The sequence below is a fragment of the Etheostoma spectabile genome, chromosome 4 (assembly GCF_008692095.1).
Source record: "Etheostoma spectabile isolate EspeVRDwgs_2016 chromosome 4, UIUC_Espe_1.0, whole genome shotgun sequence".
Taxonomy (NCBI): domain Eukaryota; kingdom Metazoa; phylum Chordata; class Actinopteri; order Perciformes; family Percidae; genus Etheostoma; species Etheostoma spectabile.
This window is the reverse complement of record NC_045736.1, coordinates 1,533,406-1,556,899: the sequence shown is the minus strand read 5'-3', so window position 1 is coordinate 1,556,899 and position 23,494 is coordinate 1,533,406. Positions and strand designations below refer to the sequence as shown.

The 23,494-nt window shown below is 40.9% G+C and overlaps 1 protein-coding gene across 4 annotated transcripts in view; it reads left to right on the top strand.

Moving 5' to 3' along the window:
* col18a1a (collagen type XVIII alpha 1 chain a) overlaps nt 1–23,494 on the top strand; it is a 105,941-nt gene that overhangs the window by 35,291 nt on the left and 47,156 nt on the right. For 3 of the 4 annotated variants that reach the window (XM_032512562.1, XM_032512564.1, XM_032512561.1), the window contains exons 1-4: nt 7,057–7,534; nt 17,200–17,741; nt 19,527–19,610; nt 22,128–22,199. In XM_032512562.1, coding sequence (XP_032368453.1) covers nt 7,165–7,534; nt 17,200–17,741; nt 19,527–19,610; nt 22,128–22,199 — 1,068 coding nt within the window. In that variant the 5' untranslated portion in view covers nt 7,057–7,164. Of the gene's footprint in view, nt 1–7,056; nt 7,535–17,199; nt 17,742–19,526; nt 19,611–22,127; nt 22,200–23,494 lie in introns of those variants that run through there. The other variant, XM_032512563.1, reaches the window with a different exon arrangement.

Sequence of the window (23,494 nt, the reverse complement as noted above, 5' to 3'; positions counted from 1 at the left end):
ACTTGAAAGATGCAACCTAGTCTGTATAAATAAAACTGACTTGACTTAACTCCCAGTCTCTAAAGCAATCAGTAATTTTAATTTTTTTTAAATTACTGATTGGCGTTTTATGCTTTTCAATAAAACATTGCGTGTATATACAGGATCTGCTGGGATTTGATTGGACTGTATCCAGAATGAACTCAGTGCTTAATTTGCCATGAGATGGGGTTTCTAGTTTTTAAACTCACTTACATTTTAGTTTAGGTTAGTTACTACTCAAGACTTTTATGAGACAAATTATATCACTTTGGCACTGACAGAATGACATAAACCATTGATTAATTTCCATTTGAAGGGTAAAACCACTTTGTTTCAGGCCTTGATCAGTACTTGTTACAATTGACATCAATCTCCAAACATAAAAAACGGAGGACTTACAGGCCTTTTGGTATGCCTTTGGCATTGTGGCACCCACACACTGTAAGTGTTCTCATTCATTCCAATGAGACCACGGCGTTAGGGTAGGAGGGCTTTTACTTTTATAAGGATTTCAAAGTGTCTGGTAGGTAATTCATATTAACTGGAACACAACCCACATAGTCTAAACTAGAGTAACATTCAAACATTGATTGGCATGCCTCTGCTGTGTCACTTGAGTAGCAGGTTAAAATGCAGCTATACAGCCATGCCTTTAGCCACAATTTTTCCATTAATTTTTCAATCCCATGAAAACAAATCCACTAGTGGTGATTTGAACAATAGGGAAGACCAACATTACAGTACATTTAGGAACACCCCTTTCTGTAGTACTTATTCTCTTAGGTAGAATTCAAAAAGATGATCACATATTAGTTATTGTGAAGGCTTTACACCGGACTACCTGACTCGTATTTATTTTTTAATTTCCACACCAATGCAGGCCTTTGTGTAGTTTGCCCTTGTGTTGTAGTTTGAATGCTCTCTTCTAACATTTTTAGCTAGCTGTAGACTAGTTATAGATATTATAGAATAGTTATCATGTTATGAAATGGAAGGCATGTGCATTGCAGGCAAGGCAGCTGACTCACAACCTGCTCCAGCGTGCCACTCCAGGACTGTGATAAGTCTCTATTTGTGGGACACGGGACCCCCCTTTCCTTTCTAATCTGATAGCTATGACCTTCTGACCCCCCACCTCTCATTATCTGGCTGTCTCACACAGTCAGTGATACACATTCACTGCTTGGAGATCTTAGTGATGTGAGAGAAGATGTCATTTTAATTATGGCGTTTCATTCAGGCATGGCATTTGTCCTGTGTAGAGTTGCAGTAAAGAAGCACCTTATACGGTTCACAGCTCAATATGCTACTGTTACGCTGAATTAAGTTTAACTTGATGACTTACATGTATATTGCTCATATGTAGAGCTCAAACGTTTTTGAGACGCACACAAAAGCAGTTTATCCTCCACTCTCAGCCCAGGATCAGTGGCTATCTGGTGCCACCATCATTGCCATCTACCAAGTCTAACCTTTACTCAATAGAAAGTAATACTTTCATTCTGGGACACACCATATATTACACTAATTCCCATTAGACTGGAAAAAGTAGGGTACATGACCACAAATTGCTAATTGTGCTTTTAAAAGGGGGCATAAAATGGGAGAGTGCACTTGGTTTTCAAGATTCACAGCAGGCTTTAAATTTAGCTCGAAGGTCGTTGAATAGTCCCTTCACTGTACAGTGATTCACTGCTCCGTTGCTCAGGGATACAGGGTCAGATGAGAGAGGTTCTATTTTTGCTAAGTGGAAAATTTGGTATGCACAGTGTTGAAGATAATCAGATGATGGTATGTCAGGCGTTCCCTCGTGTTTTTATTTCTGTGGCCAAATTGAGATAAGTTTACACTACTGTTGATCTGTGACATGCTGTATGGCTGTAGCTCGGTGTGGGTGTGTGTGTGTGTGTGTGTGTGTGTGTGTGTGTGTGTGTGTGTGTGTGTGTTGTGTGTGTAGTGTTGTGTGTTGGTGGATGTGTGTGGGTGTGTGTGGGTGTGTGTGTGTGTGAGCCATATGTTCACCATAGTTTGTTTCTGTTTACACTGCTCAGCTGAGACATGCTGTGCAAATGCCGCCCGTGTGTATGCTCGCGCACGTATTTCAACCATATGTGGGCTCGTTCATGAGTGTCTGTGGACATCCTAATTTGTTTGTCATTTAAAACTCCCAGCTCTTGAGTGCCTCGGATCTCAGTGCTTGTATAACCAGTGAGACGGTGACCACATTATGACTCACAGCAAGAAGTCAATGACCCCAAGTTGCTGAAATAACATCAGTGAAGGTGCGGGGGGGGGGGGCGCCAAATGGCCTTTTAGCTGCTTCAAGGGCTACAGAAAATAGAGCGTCATGTTTGGGTATTGTCAACCTGCGTTGTAACGTGCATCTGGTTTCATGCTTCTCTGTTTGTACAGCCGTTACTAGTCAGGTCAAAGTGTCTTGTTGCCTTGCAGGAGAACCCTTAATGCCTGTAAAGCCTTCAAAGGCTGAAGGTGCAAAACTTTAAGTGCTAAGGAGGGAACTGTACACTTAACTCGCGATTCAATACGATACACAATTTAAAGTTCACAATACAATGCTGATGCCTGATGACTTGATTTTATTTATATAAACTATGCAAAACAAATATTACATGTTACTTTTTTAGAGCTAATCCAACATCAAAATAACAAATCTCTTATATAAACTAAGAAAATGTAGTGACGTCTGAGGTCAAACAAGTGAACTCAAAACACACACATTGACAGTGCAGTTTCATCCCTATACCATTCATGTGTTTGTTGTTTTAAGAAATTAAGTGACAGTTCACGTTTTAACACATATACATATAAAACATATACTCTCGTTCTTTCCCGTGGCAGATTGTGTTGCACACATATGCCCTCATATTCTTAAATTATTCACAAAAGTTATATTTAGCCCTGATGAAATTGACACCCTGCATATGAAGGTCAATATCTGAATGACAGTTTGGCATAAAACACGGCTGTGCAGTGACAGGTAATTGGACGCCTTTGGCCTCTCGTGGATTATGTTCAGCAGGTTTTTGTTGGTGTTGTAATTAGCCGATCATTCATCCTGCCATTGATGGTCTCAGCCCACAGACCCATTCCTGGTCTTAGGTTTCACTCTTTTGTCTGTGCATTGTGAGGACTGACACTGAGGAGGCATGGAATTTCAGTTCATCCCTTGCTCAAACATCTCAGGGTTTCTCAGGTCGCGGTCATTACAGACCTTTCTAAGGGATGCCACTTTGCAATATCTACACAGTTGTTAAATAAAGGCGTTTCTTCACAGAAAAGAATGAGAGATATACGGTATTCATGGCAAAACCAAGCACTTATCACCAAAATCATTAAAACCATCTCTTGTTGTTGAGCCATAGGGATATTCTTGGTTTTATCAGCTGCTAAGATTTTTTGAGCCGCCATCCAAATACAATGGAGGGGAATGGAATTCCGTCAGTGGTGCCTAAAGCACTAAAAGATTAAATTATTTTCTTATCTTTGTAAATGACCCTTTAGATTACTAGATCCCTGCTGAGATTATGGTGAGATTACACTGTTCTTATTTTACCCATGTGCACATGAACATTGGTTACAAATATCAATGACACTTTATACCTTTTTAACATAGTCATCACATTCCATTTCATGGACAAATATTGCCCAGACGTTGCTTTCTGTCAACAAAATTCTAATTTTTAATCACACCAATAATTGTTTTCGTTCCTACCCTCACCTATGGTCATGAAGGCTGGGTCATGACCGAAAGAATGAGATCCAGGGTACAAACGGCCGAAATGGGTTTCCTCAGGAAGGTGGCTGGCGTCTCCCTTAGAGATAGGGTGAGAAGCTCAGTCATCCGAGAGGAGCTCGGAGTAGAGCCGCTGCTCCTTCGCGTCGAAAGGAGCCAGTTGAGGTGGTTCGGGCATCTGGTAAGGATGCCTCCTGGGCGCCTCCCTAGGGAGGTGTTCCAGGCACGTCCAGCTGGGAGGAGGCCTCGGGGAAGACCCAGGACTAGGTGGAGAGATTATATCTCCAACCTGGCCTGGGAACGCCTCGGGATCCCCCAGTCGGAGCTGGTTGATGTGGCTCAGGAAAGGGAAGTTTGGGGTTCCCTACTGGAGCTGCTGCCCCCCCGACCCGATACGGATAAGCGGTTGAAGATGGATGGATGGAATAATTGTTTTTCACAGGATTATGTGTGTGCTTATGTGTCATGTTTCGTTCCCCCAGAAAAGATGTATCATCAGCAAGTACAGTTCCTTTGTTTATTCTCTTTCTATCTTCGACATACAGCACAGTGCAAACTTTCTAACCCGTCTTACTGTAACTACCTGTTCTAATTACAAATATCGCTCTTAAAAACAGGAAATCTTCTGGCCGTGTTGTTTTTATGACTCTTTCAGCCTGTACTCAACACTGGCAGTGGTATCCATTAAAGGGAATTGAAAAGAGGGACTTTTGACAAAGTTCAAGGTATGTTATGTTATCTGCAGATTATCTGTGCTGATGACACTATGGTGGTGCTATCACACCAAAAGTGCAAAAGTACTACATTCATTAAGGGTAATTTTGTCTTTACCTTGTCAGGTTTTTTTCCTTCCTTAAGTAAGCAGACTGTTTGCCAGTTCTAAGGTGCCATGGTGTAAATGCTTGGCTACCCAAATCCCATTGTTGTTTCCCAATTTAAAAGTGGATAATCTTTTATCTTTCGTGGTCTTACAAAAACATCTTCAGACTAATTCATTGTCAACCACTGGAGTCTCATTCTCTCTCAGACGATTTTTTTCTTTGTCTGGATTCTGAGAGTCATTAGGATTTGGCATCTTGTGTAGTTAAAAGAACATAAACAAGACAAGAATGAAGAGGAAATCATTCTGGTGGGACTCTGCTCAGGAGATGTCAGTCACCTCTGCAGGGGCGGCTGTGGCTCAGTGGTAGAGCCTGTACTTTAAGTTATTAGACGCTATATAAGAACAGTTTATTTACCTTTTAAGTTACTGTGATCTCATCAATCATTATCTATCACAAGACATAGTTTATTACCCTAGGGTTTAGTACCTGAGCCCTTACTAAAAACATTGTTTATTTTGGTTACACACTGACTAAAAATTACCTTGATCACTGAGTTTGTCTAACAAGTTGGCTTTTAGCCAATAATACAGCAGCAGTCCACCTTTGAATGTTTCCTGAAATATTAATCTTGATGGACTCTTTCTTGCATAGCGTTGCTTGAAACTCAACTCGAAAATGAGAGAATGTTTCCCACAGAAAGTTGTCATTCTTCATTTTTTTTCTCAAGCAACTGCTATAATTAAATTGTCCATTTTTGACAGTTTTAGAGTGAACAATTGCTTGGTTAATAGTGTTAACTGCTTCTTGCCTAGAGGGTCAACTAATCTACATTCACAATAATCATGCTGCAACTAGCCTCTTAGAATTTGCCACTGAACTGAAGATAGAAAGCCATAGATCTTCTATTATTGGGGTTATTTATACATTATTTGGCAAATATACTTTTTTTTTCTTTTTTTGTCCTTGAAGGAACAAATGTTCTTGTAAATAAAGTCAGACACCAGACAATAATATGTCCCTTAGTCATATTTGGCCAAAAGGAAGCTGCTTTTCAAATGACTACACACACTCTTTTCTTTCATTGACATTTTAATCAGGCCAGACAGTGCAAAATAGCTTAACCTTGTGATAAATAAATGAGCTATTAGTGAGTTTTTTTAGGTTGCAGTTATCTAGTCTTTGCAGTTATTGTTCGCTGAATACATAACATGCTGCTTTCATCTTTATGTGGCCACTTTTTAGGCTTTTCATTTTGCAAGTTGTAAATATTTTTACTTTTTTATAATATTGGTGTTTACCTTCCCCCTTTGCTAGACTAAACAAACATCATCTTGCAGACAGGGGTCAGGTGGATCATCAGCGACCCCAGACCATGACGGAGAGCTAAAGGATAAAGTTGTCAAGCTTGTGTCAAGACATTTATGCATTTCAACATGAGCGTCTGTAACCTTTTTATAGGGATGGTTGCATGCTGTGCAAAGAGACCAGAGTTTCTTTCAACAGCAACTGAGGTTACATGCACAGAATGCCTGCCTTTATTTTAAACCCTGGTACTATTAGAAAGACACTTGCACAAACCCCATGTTCCTTTTATCACTAATCTCCCATTAGCAGATGTTGAGGGTCTCTGTCAGCTGATCACATAGGCAGTATGAGAAACCAGTCTAAACAAGAAAGTGAGGCCTGGATTACTAAGTAACCACAGAGCACTAAAAAAGGGGGGGGGGGGGGGGGATTGAACAATACATGGGGAGACAGGGACAATGTAGGCAGGGACCGAGCTGAAGAGAATAAGATGATGAATTTGCATTAAGTCATTTCTTTGGAATTCGACGCTGTCTTGATCAAAATGTAAGACAAATTTCTTTCAAACTTTCTCTGATTCCAGTGGATTGAATCTACATTTGCTGGTTTTTAATTGGGTTGATAAGATATTTTACAATTATCCCATAAAATAATACAATTACTGCAATGAGATACTGTTGTTAGATATTTAAACATGTTGACATACCACAACAGCAACTTTGCAAGGTAATTGGTTGTATAATTGCAATTGAGTCAGACTAATTTAAACCACTGGAGGGAATTTAGCACAGCTCCTTACATTTCAAACCTTCACCACAAAATAGCATTCAGTTCTTTTAGTTTGGCAATTCACAACATTTGCTCCCACTGTAGTTTCACACAGTTTAAAGTTTTTTCAAAGCCATCGTTAACAAAGGGAACAGGTCAGGGGAACAAATTGCCTTTCTCAGTAAAAAACTGAAAGGCAAAGCTGGCGTAATTCTAACGTATCACTCAGCAGGAGAGATTGCTTTTCACTGCTGTGACAAAAGGAGGAGGAGGATGAAGGAGGAGTTAGGAGAGGAAATTTTGCCAGGGCAGCCAATACGAGCACTACTCCTTCTGCCCCCCTCTTCTCTTTTTAAATGGGGCACTCCTCTTAACTTTTCCTCTCGGCCTAGTGGAGTGTGTGTGCAGGCAGAGCTGGAAAGTGTGTGTGAGGAGTGTAGTGGGACTGTGGACATGTCACAGTTCCCTCTGGGAGCCTGATAAAGTGGGTGGATGTGGTCAAAACCTGATTTTATGCTCAAGATGAGGACCCAGTTTGGAGTTCTGTTTTTGTTCAGCCTGTACGTGGTCTACTCTGATGCTTGGTTCTGGGCCTGGACTGGTAGTACAACTTTGCCCCCAACAGTGAACCACGAGGGGTCTGGCAGTCCAACAAGTAGTGGAGAACCACCATCAGAGAATAATGCAGGGGTTGGAGCGGAGATCATTGATGAGGAACATGGGATGCAAAAGGTTGTGCAGACTTGGGATGAGACCACTGAGGGACCTCGACTGACCAGCCTAAAACCCACAACACAGCCAGCGAACGAACATGCATCAGAAAAGGGAACAACAGGGATTTCATCACGCATACCTAACTCTGGTAATGGCACATCTTCTCTAATTGGAATGGGTTCTGGAGGATCTGATCATTTAAGTTTTACAGGAGATGTTTCAGGACTTGGATCTGGGCTTGGGTCTGAATTGGCTTTAGGCTCTGAGTCGAGTCTTTGGTCTGGCTCTGGAATCACATCTGAATCTACAACAGGATCTGAAACTAGCTGGGGATCTGGCATTGAAACACAGGGGTTTTCTGAGGAAAATCCTCAAGTAGTAATGACCACTGAACATAGGGGGTTAAATAGCGGAGGCAGTGTAGCTTCCCATCCAAGTGAGCTAACATTGAACTTTCAAAAGAGTAACAGAACAGATAAGGGCCATCATCTTGGTAGCACAAAATCAGGGCAGCATTTGGATTTATCTGGTGACACCCCCAATAACACAAGAGGAAATGGAAAACTTAACAGTAGTAGTTGGAATGCTAATGACTTAAATTTGACAAATTATTCTCATGAAAACGCTTTACTAACCCCAAGTGTAGGCAACAACTTGGTAGAGACTACCCAGGTACCTAAGGACAACCAACTAGTGAATGCTTCTCAGTTACCAGCTGGTGAATTAACAGCTAACCAAGAAGCTTTACTTAACCAAGTGTCACAGACTACACAAGCTTCATTTGTTAGTCAGGCACTTTCTACAACGCAAACACCCAGAACTAATAGCCAAAAAACGTTAATTACCCAAGCGCAAACAGCTAGCAAGAGACCAGACACTACCTTAAGACCCATTGCTGCCCAACCTCAAGAATTCAGCCACGCATCAGTGACTAGCCAGAAAGTGTTGACCAGCCAAATTGATCACATCTTTGATGCTACTCACACATCAGTAAATGAGCCTAGCCAAGCAACCTTAATTAGCCCAACAGCTGTAGGTAGGTTGGCACCAGCTGAGAGCCACACAGAACCCCCTCAATGCTTGTTGCTAGATACTGTTCTTTCTTTCTGCTCCTCCATGGTTGGGGAAAGGTTTGTTGTGCCCAATTATTTCAACCAAACCACTGTGGAGGAAGTCCAGGTACTACTTAATGAATGGGCATGGCTGTTGAAGTCATCTTGCCACCATAGTTTGGAGTGGTTTTTCTGCCTTCTCTTGGTACCAAAGTGTGGCTCTCTGGTGACGCTGCCGGTGTTGCCTTGCCGGAGTTTCTGCGAAGTCTTGCGGGACAGTTGCTGGACACTTCTGGATGAGGGACGCCTCCCTTTAGAGTGCCAGACTCTACCAGACGAGGAGGATGATGGGTATACGTGCTTGTCAGTTAGTAACCTGAAAGGTAATAACTGGTTCAAATGAATCCTAGTTTTGAACCAGTTTTCAGTATCCCTGCTCCCCCGTTTGTCTGGTGTTTCCTCCTACTACTCAATACTCGATACCCACCCTAAAAAATTGACATTTATCCCTGATGGTGCAGTCAAAGACATTAACAATATCTTGATTCCTATGCACAGCAACATAATTTAGAAGAAAAATAAGCATGCTTCATGTTTGTTAGTCCTGTTGTTAAAGGTAAGACGTTCTGGCTACAGTCTAACAAGCATGGTGCCAGCCCTCCATACAGTGCTGCATGGATGTGTTTCCCTTGTCTTATGGATCGCATGTGACTTACTACTTGAAGGTCATTATAACACACACACACACACACACACACACACACACACATTTATTCATCATTCAAAAGGTAATATTTTGCTGAGACAGACACTACAGGGTTTAGTAAGCCTCAAGCCGGCATGCCACAAAAAATAAAATGTGAATTGAAAGAACCTCCATTTTCAAATTTAACTACATCATTTTTAAATGCAGATTGTAGTAACATGAGAAAACTTAACTGTGTAAAAAACACGTTTTCTTTTTCCACAATATAATTATTTGAAGGAATAAAGTACTAATTAAATAGTATTTTTTTCTGCCTCTGGCATGCTTTTAGCCTTAATACGTCTGAAATTGCGTAGGACAGAGACAGGTCTTCTGTAAACGACTTTTGCATGAAACACTAGATAATTTGGCATGTAGAATTGCATGTCTCTTTTGACAGCAAGTGACTTGCAGACAGCTTGATGTGCATTTGTCTTTTCAGGAATGGACAGATTAGGTTGTCATGCATGGGAAGTTGTCATGCTTGGTTTTCAGTCTGATGTCCTAATGTTGACAACTGTGCTAGGCTAAAGTATTTATCACAGCTGGACATTTGCTTCAGGTACAACATTTTTAACAGGTGAATGCATTTAGATTCAGTATGGCATGTCAAATACCAAAACAGTTCATTTTGTTCTTTGAAATGTCTCTTTCAAAGCAGTCTTAGAGCTGAGGGGTTACATTTCATTGGTTCTTCAAATTCCAGCAAACTAGTAGTAATATTGTAGTTTATGGTTAAATTGGTTGATGATATACCCCTACACTTTCATGGGACCAGTGTGCATTTGAGTATTTTCTCCAAGGCTAACAAGTACATGCATAGCCCTGGAAAAAAAAAGAAAAATGCTGTGGGGAAAACAACTCTGATGTTCAGTGAGTGTGGATTCATCCTGTATTCTTAGTTCTGTATCAAACGGTCGAGAGAAATTAGAAAATCGGTTTCTGTGAGCATGCTGAACTTTGAATTAGGAATGTCTCCACTTTAACTTCGTATCACTGGAAGATGTTGTGTCTTTTTACAGCATCACTATCTTTCTGACAGCTGGCTTAATGGACAGACATGAGTGGACAAGATGTCTCTGGTTTCAGGCTTAAGTGATGCATCTGGGTCTAAATAGATGTGCATGTGTTTAAATTGTCTACCTTTCTATGTGTTGGTGAGGTGCAAGGCAGTGCTGTGGTTTTCTACATCGGGGGGGTTATGGTAAGGTTTTATATGTTGTCTTGGTGAAAATGTGGTAGCTTACTCCATAGCTTCACACTTCCATTGTTTGATGCAAGTGTAAAGTAAGGTGTTCCAAATTTGTGTCTGGAAAAGCAAAAAAAAAAAAAATGCTATAGATATACTGTATAAGTAGTGGCTTCTACACACAGCAGCCCTGACATTGCTATTTGCAACCTGAGGCAATTGAAAAAGTATGATGCTGTTGTCATTTTTACAACTAGAGGACTGCTTTTATAGGCTCTCCAGAAGCTGGTTCACCACTAACATGAGCATGTTGGTTATCACCTGTTAAAGTAGCCTCAAGGTCTTGCTGGAGTCACGCTCAATCATTCATGAACAGACAGAAAACCACCATAGTTACGGTCACCTGGTACCATTCATTCAAACACAGTGATCTTAAAAAAATCTACTAATGAACATTGTTGGAGTGAGGTTGTAAAGACTTGATCTGTCCTTGTGAGGTGTCTTCGGGTCCACATCCCGAAGATGTGAACAACATGCCTCATGATGTTCCTATGTCAATATCATACTGGTAAATGTTTAAATGAAGTGAAAGTGTTGGTGAGCCTTGATTTAAAACAAAATGAGGTCACACATGAATAGTCAAGAGAATATTTTACAAAGCTCTGTAAATGTGTGCCCTGCAGCCCAAAATACCATTGTCAGTTTATTAGCCCAACAACTTTATCTTAGCTTTTCTTCACTGCATCCACCCACTTATAAGTCCTTTGACCTCCTAAATCCACTGATCAGAAGTGTCTGGGAAGTTTCAGACACTTTTCAATATCTGCAGCTTTGTTTGCTTGATGTGTGGGAGGAGGGCACTCATATTCTCCTTAATACCACCCCACTCCTACATCCTTTAACTATGACCTGTCATACAAGAATGTATCATGATATACTTACTCTTTTTAAGTTGGTACCAACTCTTTTTGACTCTGCATTTCAAAAGGAATTAAAGTTGAGGGCTGTCGGCAGGGGGCAAGAAACCCAATGAAACAGTGTACACACTAAAATATGGCCTATAGATGTGTGTATGTGGGCGATTACTGTGGGGAGATTGCAGAGATATCATTGTATGCATGGAAACATTGTATGAAATCTGTCAGATGTGATCCTTTTACCGCCGGGTGTGGGGAGGGGGGTTGTTACCCGTGTGGTAAGTCAGGATTGTTGGGGCACAATAGCCCTTTTAATGATGTTTTTCCATGGTTACCAGTCTCCTGCTTGAAAGATGAGCTGTCATTCATATCAGGGTCTAGAGGTCAACCTCAATTTATTTTGATTCATTCTTGACGGTAAAACTATATCCTGTATGAGGGCTTCCACTACTCTCAATAAGTTCAGGCTGTTTAATTGAAACTAAAGTGATCCATGTCCCTGGGCAACTCTGTGGTGGTCTAAAAACATGAAAATGATGTGTTCCTGTTATAAGTTGCCTTTTGGTGGTATCTGTCATTTTTGTTTTGTAGCTTGTACACCCTTGTAGTGGTCATACATTAATTTGTAGCACCACAGTTCCATGGAGCCAAGATTGATATTGTATCTCATGACAGGAAGGCCCAAAGCTGGCTCCAGTTCTTCGGCGCGCTGCTTGCCAGGGAATCATTTGAAGTTGGCTCTCAGGAGGGTTCCAATTATGGGCACAGTGTAGTCTGAGTTCCTTGCTGCCAGAAACTCATTGCCCCCTTTGGTTTGTGTTGCATCGGTACAAAATGAGAAGTGACGAGGCAGCGTTGCAAAACACGGTACTGAACAGGGATGTCTTGAGCTGGATAATAGCCCAATTTCAACACTCGTAAAAAGTGTTTTAACAGATTCTAAAGGAGAGTGGTGCTGTCTCAGCATTATGAATGAGCTCTAAACCTATTTAGAAGCATTTCAGATCATCTTCTGTGAATATCATAAATACTTTTTTATTCCAGAGTTCCAAAAAAGACATATTCATGAAGCTAGCGGTATGTGCCACAGGGTTTGTATGAACCCTGCATGTTGCCTCAAAAGTTGGTTGCTTACAGGTAGAGAACTTAAACAGTATCATATTACTCCTTCCCCAAAGAGTAAAGTACCCAGCTTGTGGTAGACCCATCTTCCTTTTTGTGGTTTGAGAATTAGAGCTCAGTCTTCAGGGCGAGCAAACATGAAGTTTCCTTCCTGAGCTGTGATGTGGTTTTCAGTTTAATATCTTTTTCCAAGCATTCTGCATCATCAGGTTGAGGATACCACAACATTTGCCCAGAGGTTCATAGAATATCCTTTTGAAGAAAGAAAGGACAATGTATTCATGTTTTTTATATGTCCCTTTAACATTTAAAACATCCTGAATGTATTTTTCAATGTAGTGACATACTAGATCATGCACCATACAGTGGAACCTGATTTTGGTAATAGAACTATTAGATAGTAGTTATGTTTTATATATATATACGTGTGTGTGTGTGTGTGTGTGTGTGTGTGTGTGTGTGTGTGTGTGTGTGTGTGTGTGTGTGTGTGTATGTGTGTGTGTGTGTAAAACAACATGAGCATTTAAAGGTAAAATGAATTTGCCAAAGTAAAATTAGAGTATTTTTTGCCAGATGCAATGGATTCCACCAAAGACCTGACATTGACATAACATGATAAGCATTACAACAACTCCCTTTACCCCTCTAAGCAGCCAGACATGCATTAAAAATAACTAAGTGCAAACAGGGATCAAGTAAGCAGAAAGTAGACACAGCCACCACACCACCTGACCAAAGTTAATTTACTTCACTTTTAAATCAACTGGTGAAAAAGCACAACATGTTTAGTTTATGCTGCAAATGCATAACATTGACAGTGAAAGTAATTCATAAGTGTCCAGAGGTGAACTTGGACACCCCAAACACAGGTCAGGCCACTGACCAGCTTTTTTGCAGAGTGAGGGAAGAGATCATTGGCCTTGTCAACAGGCCTCAAGGGATGTTTTAAATGGGGATGGAGTGTAGTCAGTGAAGCTGCAACGTTTTCTGGGACTGTCCAGATGTTTCAATGTTTTCCACTGGATTATAAAGGATCCAGTACTACCCAAAGCTGTGTATACAGGCTTACACTGTACATACAGCTTTATCAACGGGGTATCACAAACTCTGGTACCCCGCTCTGGAATTTAAAAGTAAAAACAAAAAGCTGCGTTCCTGGTCAGTAAGCCGCCTTCTTGACAAGACAAACTAGCACCATAAACCCAGCACGGCTCCATTCATCAGCAGTCCTTTTCAATGCCCGATTGGCCTTGAAGCTGTCATTGGTTAACAAAAGTTGAAAAACCTGAATTGAGATTGCACTTAAAATGCCAATAGTGAACCTTTTGTACAGCCAACAGTTTTTGATCTCTGAGAAGGAATGACTGGCTGGCCTTTTGCTGACAGTGCAGGCACATTAAACAGGCCTCAGCAAAAGCATTCACCTAATTGTCTTTATTTACACTTCTAAGCTTTCTTTTTTTCATTACTGGCTTCTGGATCCTTTTTTAGATTTGTAGTTAACCCTCATGTTGTCCTTGGGTCATTGACCCGTTTTCAGTTCTTTCTTTTTTTGATCACAAAAAAATGGGCCGTCGAAATAAGTGTTTGTATATTTCAACATTAAAGATATCAAAAAACTTTGGAAAAAAACATTTAAAAAAAGCACCCACAACGTTGAAAAAGTGAGAAAAATGTTGAAAAAAAGTGACCAACATTTTTGTTTTTCATGGTTGACGGGAAGACAACATAAGGGTTAAGAGTGATCATTTTAGCATAGTGTGTGTACATCATCTGGTTCACATGGATGTTTCTTCATCTTTTTAGTAAATTCTGCGCACATCTGGTCTGTGCCAGTGAGGACTAATAGGTGGGATGGTTCCCTAATGAGGGGTTTGGGAAGCTTGGAACGTCTGTGCACTTTGAGGAGCTCTTGCTGTACATTTGGCAAGTGCATAAGATGATCAGACGTTAGATTTCTAGGAGAAAGAGATGGTCATGCATGCAGCATGGACTCTTATGTACTTGTACTAACGAGAGGGGCAACCAGAATCTGTTTGAGATTAAGATCTAAACTTTTTCATGACTATCTGCCACTTTAACAGTCATTACACACATTGCATGTTTCTTGCACATCATTGAAGAAAGTGAATGGCAGACATTTTTCAGTATAAATGTTGTCATTCAGAGAAAACAAAGGTACAATAAACGCTCAGTCATGGAGTGTTTCTATTTTACGAATAGCCCTTATACCAACGTCAGCACCCGTAGCAGTAGAAAGTTCTAAAATGAAAATGGCATGCTTTACAGAGTAATGAATTTTACCACTGGATCACTACAAAAGTGTTTCCTTTTTCAACCGTACTCTGGCAGAGACCGTGCACAAAGGAGGGCGCTAGGTTCAAACATGTGAGCACAGGCCCAAAGAGAAGAGACCCTCGAGCTTTCTCATTCTGACTATCAGACTGAACATCAGGTTGGCCTGGTGCAATTCTCCCAATGCTAACTGCCATTCATGCAGCATTCAAGGACTGATTATTGATTTCTGTAGTCAGTAGCTGTGTAGTAAGCAGGATAATGTTGAGTGAGCGGGTCATTATTTCAAATGATTACAAGGCCTATAGACATGTACATACTGTACATCCCTTACTCACATATGCATGCTTTATATTATCTAAACATGCTTTTTCAGGTGTGGTTTATATTTTTAGTTTAGTACTTAATACTATAACTGCTTCATACATATTCAAATGTGAAATCCATTATTATTAGTGGTGCGGGGGGGAAGTGCATAAATGAACATGGGAAAAGTAGTTTTATTGCTGTCCTGTTATAGTCTGACTGGGTTCTCTGTTAGCTCTGTTAGTTGTCAGACAGCGTGCAGAGAACGTCCGACCGGTGTTTGTGGTTGTGCAGCAGAAAGCAGGACCCCGGGTTCAGATAAACACCTCGGGTGTTTAAGCTCTCAACAAAGCCCCCGACAGACCCCACTGATCTCCAGCACTCGGGCCAGTGGGGAGGCTTTGAACCGGGCAATATTAGTCACCAGGTGGTAAACCAAAGCACTTCTTCAAAGCGCCAGAAACCGCCACGAGTGTTCTCCCAAAACAGTGATTTTCCTTTTAACGCGAGGAAACATTATTTTTGATCAAAGCAAAAAGGTTTGATGCTAGCAAAACATTTCCACCATGATGTGAGTCAACACACATCGCTCTTTGTGTTTCTTCTATTTTTCGCAATGCCTCCAATTCTTATGCAGTGACCTACCAGAGTCACCCAGGGTGATGGAAGAGTTAGCAAAGATATGCAGGAGGCCCAGCTGTTGGTGCCCCGGAGCTGGGACATTTAGCAGCTGTCACACAAGTCAGAAGAGCTTTTTGCTTTTTAGTGTCTTTAGGAATGCGATTCAAATCAATCTGTACCTTATTCTGCACAGGGCTGTTGATGCAGTTGTCTTAGAGTTCTGCAGACTACACACCTAGAAGCTAATCTGTTTAAGGGTAACCAAAACACAGCAGAAATAGAAAGATCGTTTCTTGACACGTTTAAAAAAATTTTTTTTTAAGTTATTTCAATCAGGAGAGACATGTTTGCAGATATGCAAATAAAGTTCATGGTACAGCTCAATAAAATGTACAAAGTCTTTGGCGATTAGACTCCATCACTATACGAATATTTCATATATATACATAGGGTAGAAAACCATCAGACCCCCCCAATGGAATCTAGACACTGGTGGTGGTGACGAAGGAGCCCGAAGACCAGACCGTAGGAGGCTCCGGACCGGTCAGCTGGAGTAGATGACTGGAGGTGGGAGGGGGGGGGGGTTGCACTCTTCACCTGCAATGACGGCTGATTAGTAAAGAGAGAAACAATTATTTAAAGCATGATTATGGCTCTGTGATTGGCCCCTGCAATTTGTCTATGATGCTGATTGGTTAAGCAGGTAGGGGAACGCAGCTCATTTGATTTAGGTAAAGCATGGATTAAGAGCAAGCTCTTGAAAGAATTTATGCTGTGCTACATTTCTTTTTTCTTTTGGGGGGGGGGGGTATTTTAGGCCTTAATTTTCCCAGGACAGCAGAAGACATGAAAGGGGAGAGAAAGGGTAATGACATGCAGCAAAGGGCCGCAGGTCAGAGTCAAACCTGAAGTTGAGAAGCAAACCTCTAGATATGTGCGCCAGCTCTACCAACTGAGCTAACCTGCCCACTCGTGACACACATTTAAGTGTAAAGTTATTTGGACTCAGATACTGAGATGGCTAAATTGACCAGCATCTTAAGTCACATGTTCACGCACTGTATGTCCCTTCTATGCCTCTAGATCTCCCTTCGGATAAGGAAGTGCAAGTTCATTCCCTGGTCTCGTCTTTGGAATGCAATGTCTGCTAAAGTCATCTGCTTTTCTTAGTCCCATATGGCCTTTCCCTATTTCTAGAAGTTACAACATGGTTTGTTTGCGGTCCCCTTAACAGAGTCGCTTTGCCAATGCTTCTCAAACATGCCAACAGCTTGTTTGGAGGCAGTTGTGCTAACTGACCCTTTACATTTTATGAAATGGGTCAATACTTCAGTTTTGAACAGGAATAATCTTTGACCAATTATGATGTTGTTTATTTTTTGCTAGCACAAAGACTCGTACAGTTGTTTCGGCACCTATCAGCCACATTCACCTTCACCCCCCCCAACCAGCCTGGTCTAACATTATACACTGCCATGCAGCCCTCCCTGTCTTCCTTCCCCTCTAGTGTCCAATATTTTTGAATGTGTATTTTAGCCTTACATTTGTTTTTTCTCCCCCATCTAGAAGACAATGGTGTCTCCCTGCTACAGCTGATTGGGGATCCTCCTCCTAATACGATCAGCCAGGTTTTTGGGCCCGACAACAGCCCTGCCTATGTCTTTGGCCCCGATGCCAACACAGGCCAGCTAGCCCGCGCCCACCTGCCCAGCCCCTTCTACCGAGATTTTGCCTTCATCTTCAATCTAAAACCCACCTCTGACAGGGGTGGCGTCATCTTCTCCGTCACCGACTCCGCACAGCAGATTATGTACGTGGGTGTTAAACTGTCTGCTGTGCAGGGCAGCAACCAGAACGTCATCCTGTACTACACTGAGCCCGACTCCCAGCAGTCGTACGAAGCAGCCAGCTTTCGTGTGCCCTCCATGAGGGATACTTGGACCCGTTTTGCCATTGCTGTGAGGGACGACAAGGTGATGTTCTACCTCAACTGTGACACAGACCCTCAGGTGACGCGCCTTGAGAGGTCCCCGGATGAGATGGAGCTGGAGGCCGGCGCTGGGGTCTTTGTCGGCCAAGCTGGAGGAGCTGATCCCATGAAGTTTCTGGTGTGTATACGGGCTTCAATTGTTTTCAACAAAACAATATTCAGAAATGAAATCCGGAAATGAAATTATTTAAAAGCTATATGACATTTAAATATATACTGTATTTATTAAAAAAAACAAAAAAAAAACTTTCATAGTAGTTATTTGCAGGACTTAATTCTTGTTTTGGAGTAGGAAGACTGCACATCGCAGGACTCCTGCTGCTGCCTGAAGTGCAGTTCAGTGTTTTGACTTTCCATAGTCAATCATGTGAAACATCTTGGCCGAATGACTCTCAAATGATTTTATTGCTCATAATTGGCCTACTCTGAACCCCAACACAAATGCCTAACCCATCCTTAAGCCACCAGCTTTATGAGAGTAGTCTACAAATAATTGGAAGACCTCACAGTTGGGATGTAATAACCATGAGTCATTTCACCGCTGTAAATCCCAGCAGTTGACCTTAGCTGTTAAAGGGTTAAAGTAATTTCCCCGCTGGCTACTTGCTTGAAGAGCACATGCAACTGCAGGCATGTTGTCACTTGTGTGTTGTATTGCTTTAGTGGTTTACATACTCTGGAGCATTTTACAAACAGTCACTATTGACTGTTGGTTTGATTTCCTAATTCACTTAGAATCAGATCAGAATCAGTAAGAAAAGATGGATCATTATATCATTTTCAATAAAGTAACACCTGAAAATACAACCCAAGTCCCATGTTGAGGACATATTGTTAATTCATGCATTTCTTTTTTATCTTAGAAAATGTGATATTTAAAAGACTTTTAAGGTGTTAGATGGAAGTTACTCAGTCTCTTTTAATAGACAGCTGGCTTTTATCGGCCCAGAAGCCATAAAGGCAGAGGCACGGAGCCGAGAAATGTTTTGGAAGGCAGCTGCTTATTTAGATGTAAACCACTTTGCAACTCTGCTACACAGTTTGAGTGTTTTTTGTAGTTGTTTGTTTTTTACACAAGCACATATAAGTAGTGTGTAATCAGATATTCTGTCAGAATTTTGAAAAAGGAAATTAACCCTGTTTTTTCTTTCAGGAAATGTTGGTCATTTGCTATTTGTTGACCCTAGCATGACCCTGAGCTAGAGAGGTCTAGGTAATTCCTCTAATCAAATAAAGACTTGGCTTCTTCGGCATTTAAATATTTACATTATGCATTTATAAAATGGACATTCCATTCTGAAGCAGGATTTGTTAAGTGGATGTCCTTTTTTCATCATCATCCATCACTAGCAAAAACATGCTGCGGTGACAGTTTAGTCCATCTCATGCATGGCATCTGCGATTTATTGTGAAGATCTAAAAAAATTTGTTCCAAAAAAGACCATGACACATCGACTAACACTGTAAAAAAGCCTGTCTAGAGACAAGGTTTCCACGTCAAAGAGCCTTTGCTGTTTATCTTCAAAGTTCTCTTAAAAAATACGTTTGTCTTTTTTCTCAGGACATAAATTGGTGCTGGAGAGTCAACTTCAAATAACTCTGAGAGCAGAGAAACCACCTCTTCATTCAGAGCTAATGGCCCTTTGATGGGCACAGTCAGATAGCATTCATGCTACAGTATCTGTGCAAGTATCCTGTGCTGGAACATGTATCAGATTGGTTGTGTGAGGCACAGATAACGGCACTTCACAGGCTAAAACTGGAGACTTCAATAGCTTATCTGATTTGGCGGAAAGGGGGAGATTCCCTCACAAATATGACCAAAGTTTGTGTGTGTGTGCACGCTATTTTGACATTATAATATGTATCATTAACATCAAAACACGTCTTTGTTTTGCAACAGGGGGTGATGGGTGAGCTGAGGGTGGTGGGAGACCCCCGTGCTGCTGAGAGGCACTGTGAAGAGGATGAAGATGACTCGGATGTGGTAAATGACATTAAAACCTTTTCTCTCATTATATGCTGTGTGGAAATACAAACAAGTATGTAAGCAAGACAGCCAAACAGGGTTCTGTTAGAATGAACATTACAGTCGTATCTTAGATTTTTCCTATCCTGATATTATACTAGGACTAACACTCTCTATGTCTCCCTTATGGATCATACACTGGTGATTTATTTTTATTTTTTTGCCTTTTGGGACATGCAGCCTTCACCTCAGGATTCAGCCATCATGTGCATAGTTAGATTATCATTTTAAAAGGAGTCAGCTGGAAACACTAAAAAAAAGTCATCCTGAAATAAGGTACTGTATTTCAACCAATACATGGAGCTAACATTAACCTAATTTGCTAACTAGCTGCTGCTCATCATAGCAACTGTTCAATTCAGTTGGTGACGGTGGGCAGCAAGAAATGAGAAGCCTGCTTTAGGGAACGGTCACACATGCGAGAAATTACCATTGGGTAATATTCACCTCCTGTTCAACTTAGAGTTGCAACTTACGGTTACTTCCAACAAACCAACCAAATCACAATTCAAATGGACCAAAAACCAGCTAACTGATTTCTGTGTGACACATCCTGCGCGGCCCATATTCAGCGCGGACATCGCCGGCGTCGGCAGTCACTCGCCTGCATTGGCGCATGACCATTCCCTTGGTCCACCTCTGTCCGTTAAATCAATTAGAACTAAGAATGTTGCCGGTGGATCTGCCACTGCATTTGGGGAAATGCCTTGAACAAGTACTGACATTTTACTGGACTTGATTTATTGATTGATTTTATCCAATAATTAAATTGTATTCATAGTGTCAAATCATTACAGAAGTTATCTCAGGACACTTCACAGAGAGTAGGTCTAGACCACTCTCTATACTTTACAAAGACCCAACAATTACCCCCCAAGAGCAACTATGGGTGCAACAGTGGCGAGGAAAAAACCTCGGACTGAACCAGGCTACTTACTGGGCGTCCATCTCCCTTGGCCGGCTGGGACACAGAAACTCTGGTACAGATATACAATACAGGAATACACAAAACAATAGGGAATCTGTAACAGATAAGCGTGTGAGAGCAGCCTTTTCACCACTGACCACCCACAATCACATACAAACAAGCAAACACAGGTGCAGCCCACCACCCAGCGGCCTCTGCTGTTGCCTTCACAGCTGCTCTGCTCGCTCAGACCACCAAAACCTTGTCCTGACCGAAGAAGGCCCGAGATTTTAATGCTTGTGCTCATCAGATCTATCACAGATAGATGTTGTTGTTGTGTGGATTAGATGAGAGAATCCCATTGCATGTGGAAATGACAGGTTTCTGATTTCAGGATGAGTCTTTTATCTCAAATGCTAACCTCACACACAGCTGTTTCCCTATAGAAGACTTGTTTAAGCTATGAAGTTACCTAGGGGAGAATTTTACACCTACTTATTGTATTCCACATTGTCTGATACAATGACAAATACAAAACATTTGACTTAATGACATAGACGACTGATCATTTCAGGAGAGTTTAGTACTATATAGCACCTTAATTTAACCAAGAAAAAGACTAAAATATCTGACCTGGCCAAGTGGGTGGCATAAAAACACATTTACAGCAATAAAGGAAAGACAATTTAATTCAAATAGCACATCTCAGCAACTGTGGAATTCAAAGTGCTTTACATAAAACATTAAAAAGCAATTGTATTGTAGGCAAATGTATACACAATTAAAAACGGATAAATTACAGGAGTATAATTCACAGTGCAGTACAATGAATTAAAAAAGGCAACGTCAAAAAGATGCAGTGGCTTGAGAAGGTTTACACACCCATGCTAAAGTTGATTAAAAAGAGGAATAAAGGCCAAGGGAACTTTCTCAGGATGCATAGTATCCTGATCCATGAAATAACTGGCCTTTCAAAAATAAGAATGTGCCTGCCTCTATTGGATTTTAACATAGGGGGGTGTATACTTATGCCCCCTGTATTTTAACATTTTTTATTTACAATACTTTATTCATTCACAAAGAAAATTGGTGTCCTTTTAAAGGTTGGATTTTCCCAAAGTTTTTGAATTAAGGCATTAAGATCAATATGCAAAAGATGTTTTTTACTCCTCTTTTTAATCAACTTTAGCATGGGGGTGTAAACTTATTCTAGCCACTTTAGGTCTTCAGCCTTGATTTAAAAGAGCCGAGAGTTGTTGTTTGTGAAGCATAAAAACTGCTGCTTCTAAGGACTAAACATACAACTAAAATAGGCCAATAATACTGTCACACCGAGCACACATAACATAGACAGTTAAATATATACCCATTAAAAACACTAAATTGCTAAATTCCTTTTATAGTTGACTTGGAATGTACAAATAATTTACCATAAGTCCATGAACATGACACACATGGTGCCAGGACTCTCACAGTTTAAGGAACATTTTCAGGTATTACAGGTTTGTAATCTGTGCACTCAATAAAAACCAAAATGACAATGTACAGTGTCTGCTTGGTCTCCTCAGGCTTCAGGTGAAGGAAGCGGCTATGAGGAAACCAGACCCCCAAAACCAGCCGTGGAGAAGCAAAGATGGACGGTATGGAACAACCATTTATTTATAATTGAGCTCTTTTACTTACTCAAGAACTGTGTTTTTTGCAGTTCTTTTGCTGCCCGTATTTTCCTTGCTACATATATTGAAACATTCTGAGTTGAACTACCATTTTCTCACTGGGAAGTTAGTTTGATGTCAAATTGTAAACCGAGATGGGAGAGAGTAAGAAGAAGAATGAACAAGCTTTGTTTGAGGACTCAAACAGCTGATCAAGCCAGACATGTATACCTGGCCGACGAAGATTATTACCAGCAGGCCGTGCTTCTGCAAACCGGGTCATCCCAGCCCTGATGTCTGAAGTTACTTGCCATAAGTGAGGGAACACTCATCCCTCAGCAGAGATTAAAAACTGCTGAGTTGATGTCTGGAAATTGAGCTGCTTCTGTCCTATAGATTAGGAGACAAAGACTTTTTACATAGAGTTTCCTCTCGTCAGACTAGAATGGTAATGACCTGGGCCTTTCTAAAGTTTAGGAGTTAATAAAATGCTTTTGAAATGTTATTGCTATTTTATTTGCTTATAGTTGTCCAAATAGAAAATAAGGGCCACAAGAAGAGTGTTAAACTTTTCAAGAGTAATTCTGGATTTTTCAACCCTATTTTCCCATGCGTTTGTGTCTAAGGGACTAGTATGAACAAAATGTGTCCAGTATTGAGCAAGAGCACTGTGATAGGTTCCCCAAATTAGACAAGAGTGTAGTCCGATAGGGCCAATGGGAACCATCAATTTCCTTCCACTGAAAGTGCTGTTTTTGTCACTGATAGACTCAGATTGTTATTCTAAGTGGAAAGGATACCTAAATAGATAAACATTTTGTTGATGACAGAGTGTTGATTGGTGGAACAGTGGAAAGACAAACCAAGACAGCTTTTTATTTTGTTTCTGTCAACTTTGATTAAAGTGTGTTTTAGGGTTATAAAATGACTGTTTAGTTAATGGAGTAGGGATTTCGGAGCTGTTTCATGTTAAACAAAAAGGATCTTACTCTGTAACAAAAAGTGTAGACCTCCTCAGGGATCTTTCCATAATGTTGTCAGACACTTCAAATAATAATCTGAGCATGTCAGTGGCAACACTTTTAGTGGACTCAATGTTAGCGGATCTTAGTGGATTTCAAAAATTGTTGTTCCCATTAGTCGCTTCGACACAAAATTATAGGAAAATAGGGTCCAGGTTGAAAAAAGAACAACCTAAAGTTGGTTTTATAATGGAAGGTCAAACTGCTTAGAGTGTCTAATATCCACCGTCCAATATAAAACCAACCTCACCATGGTCT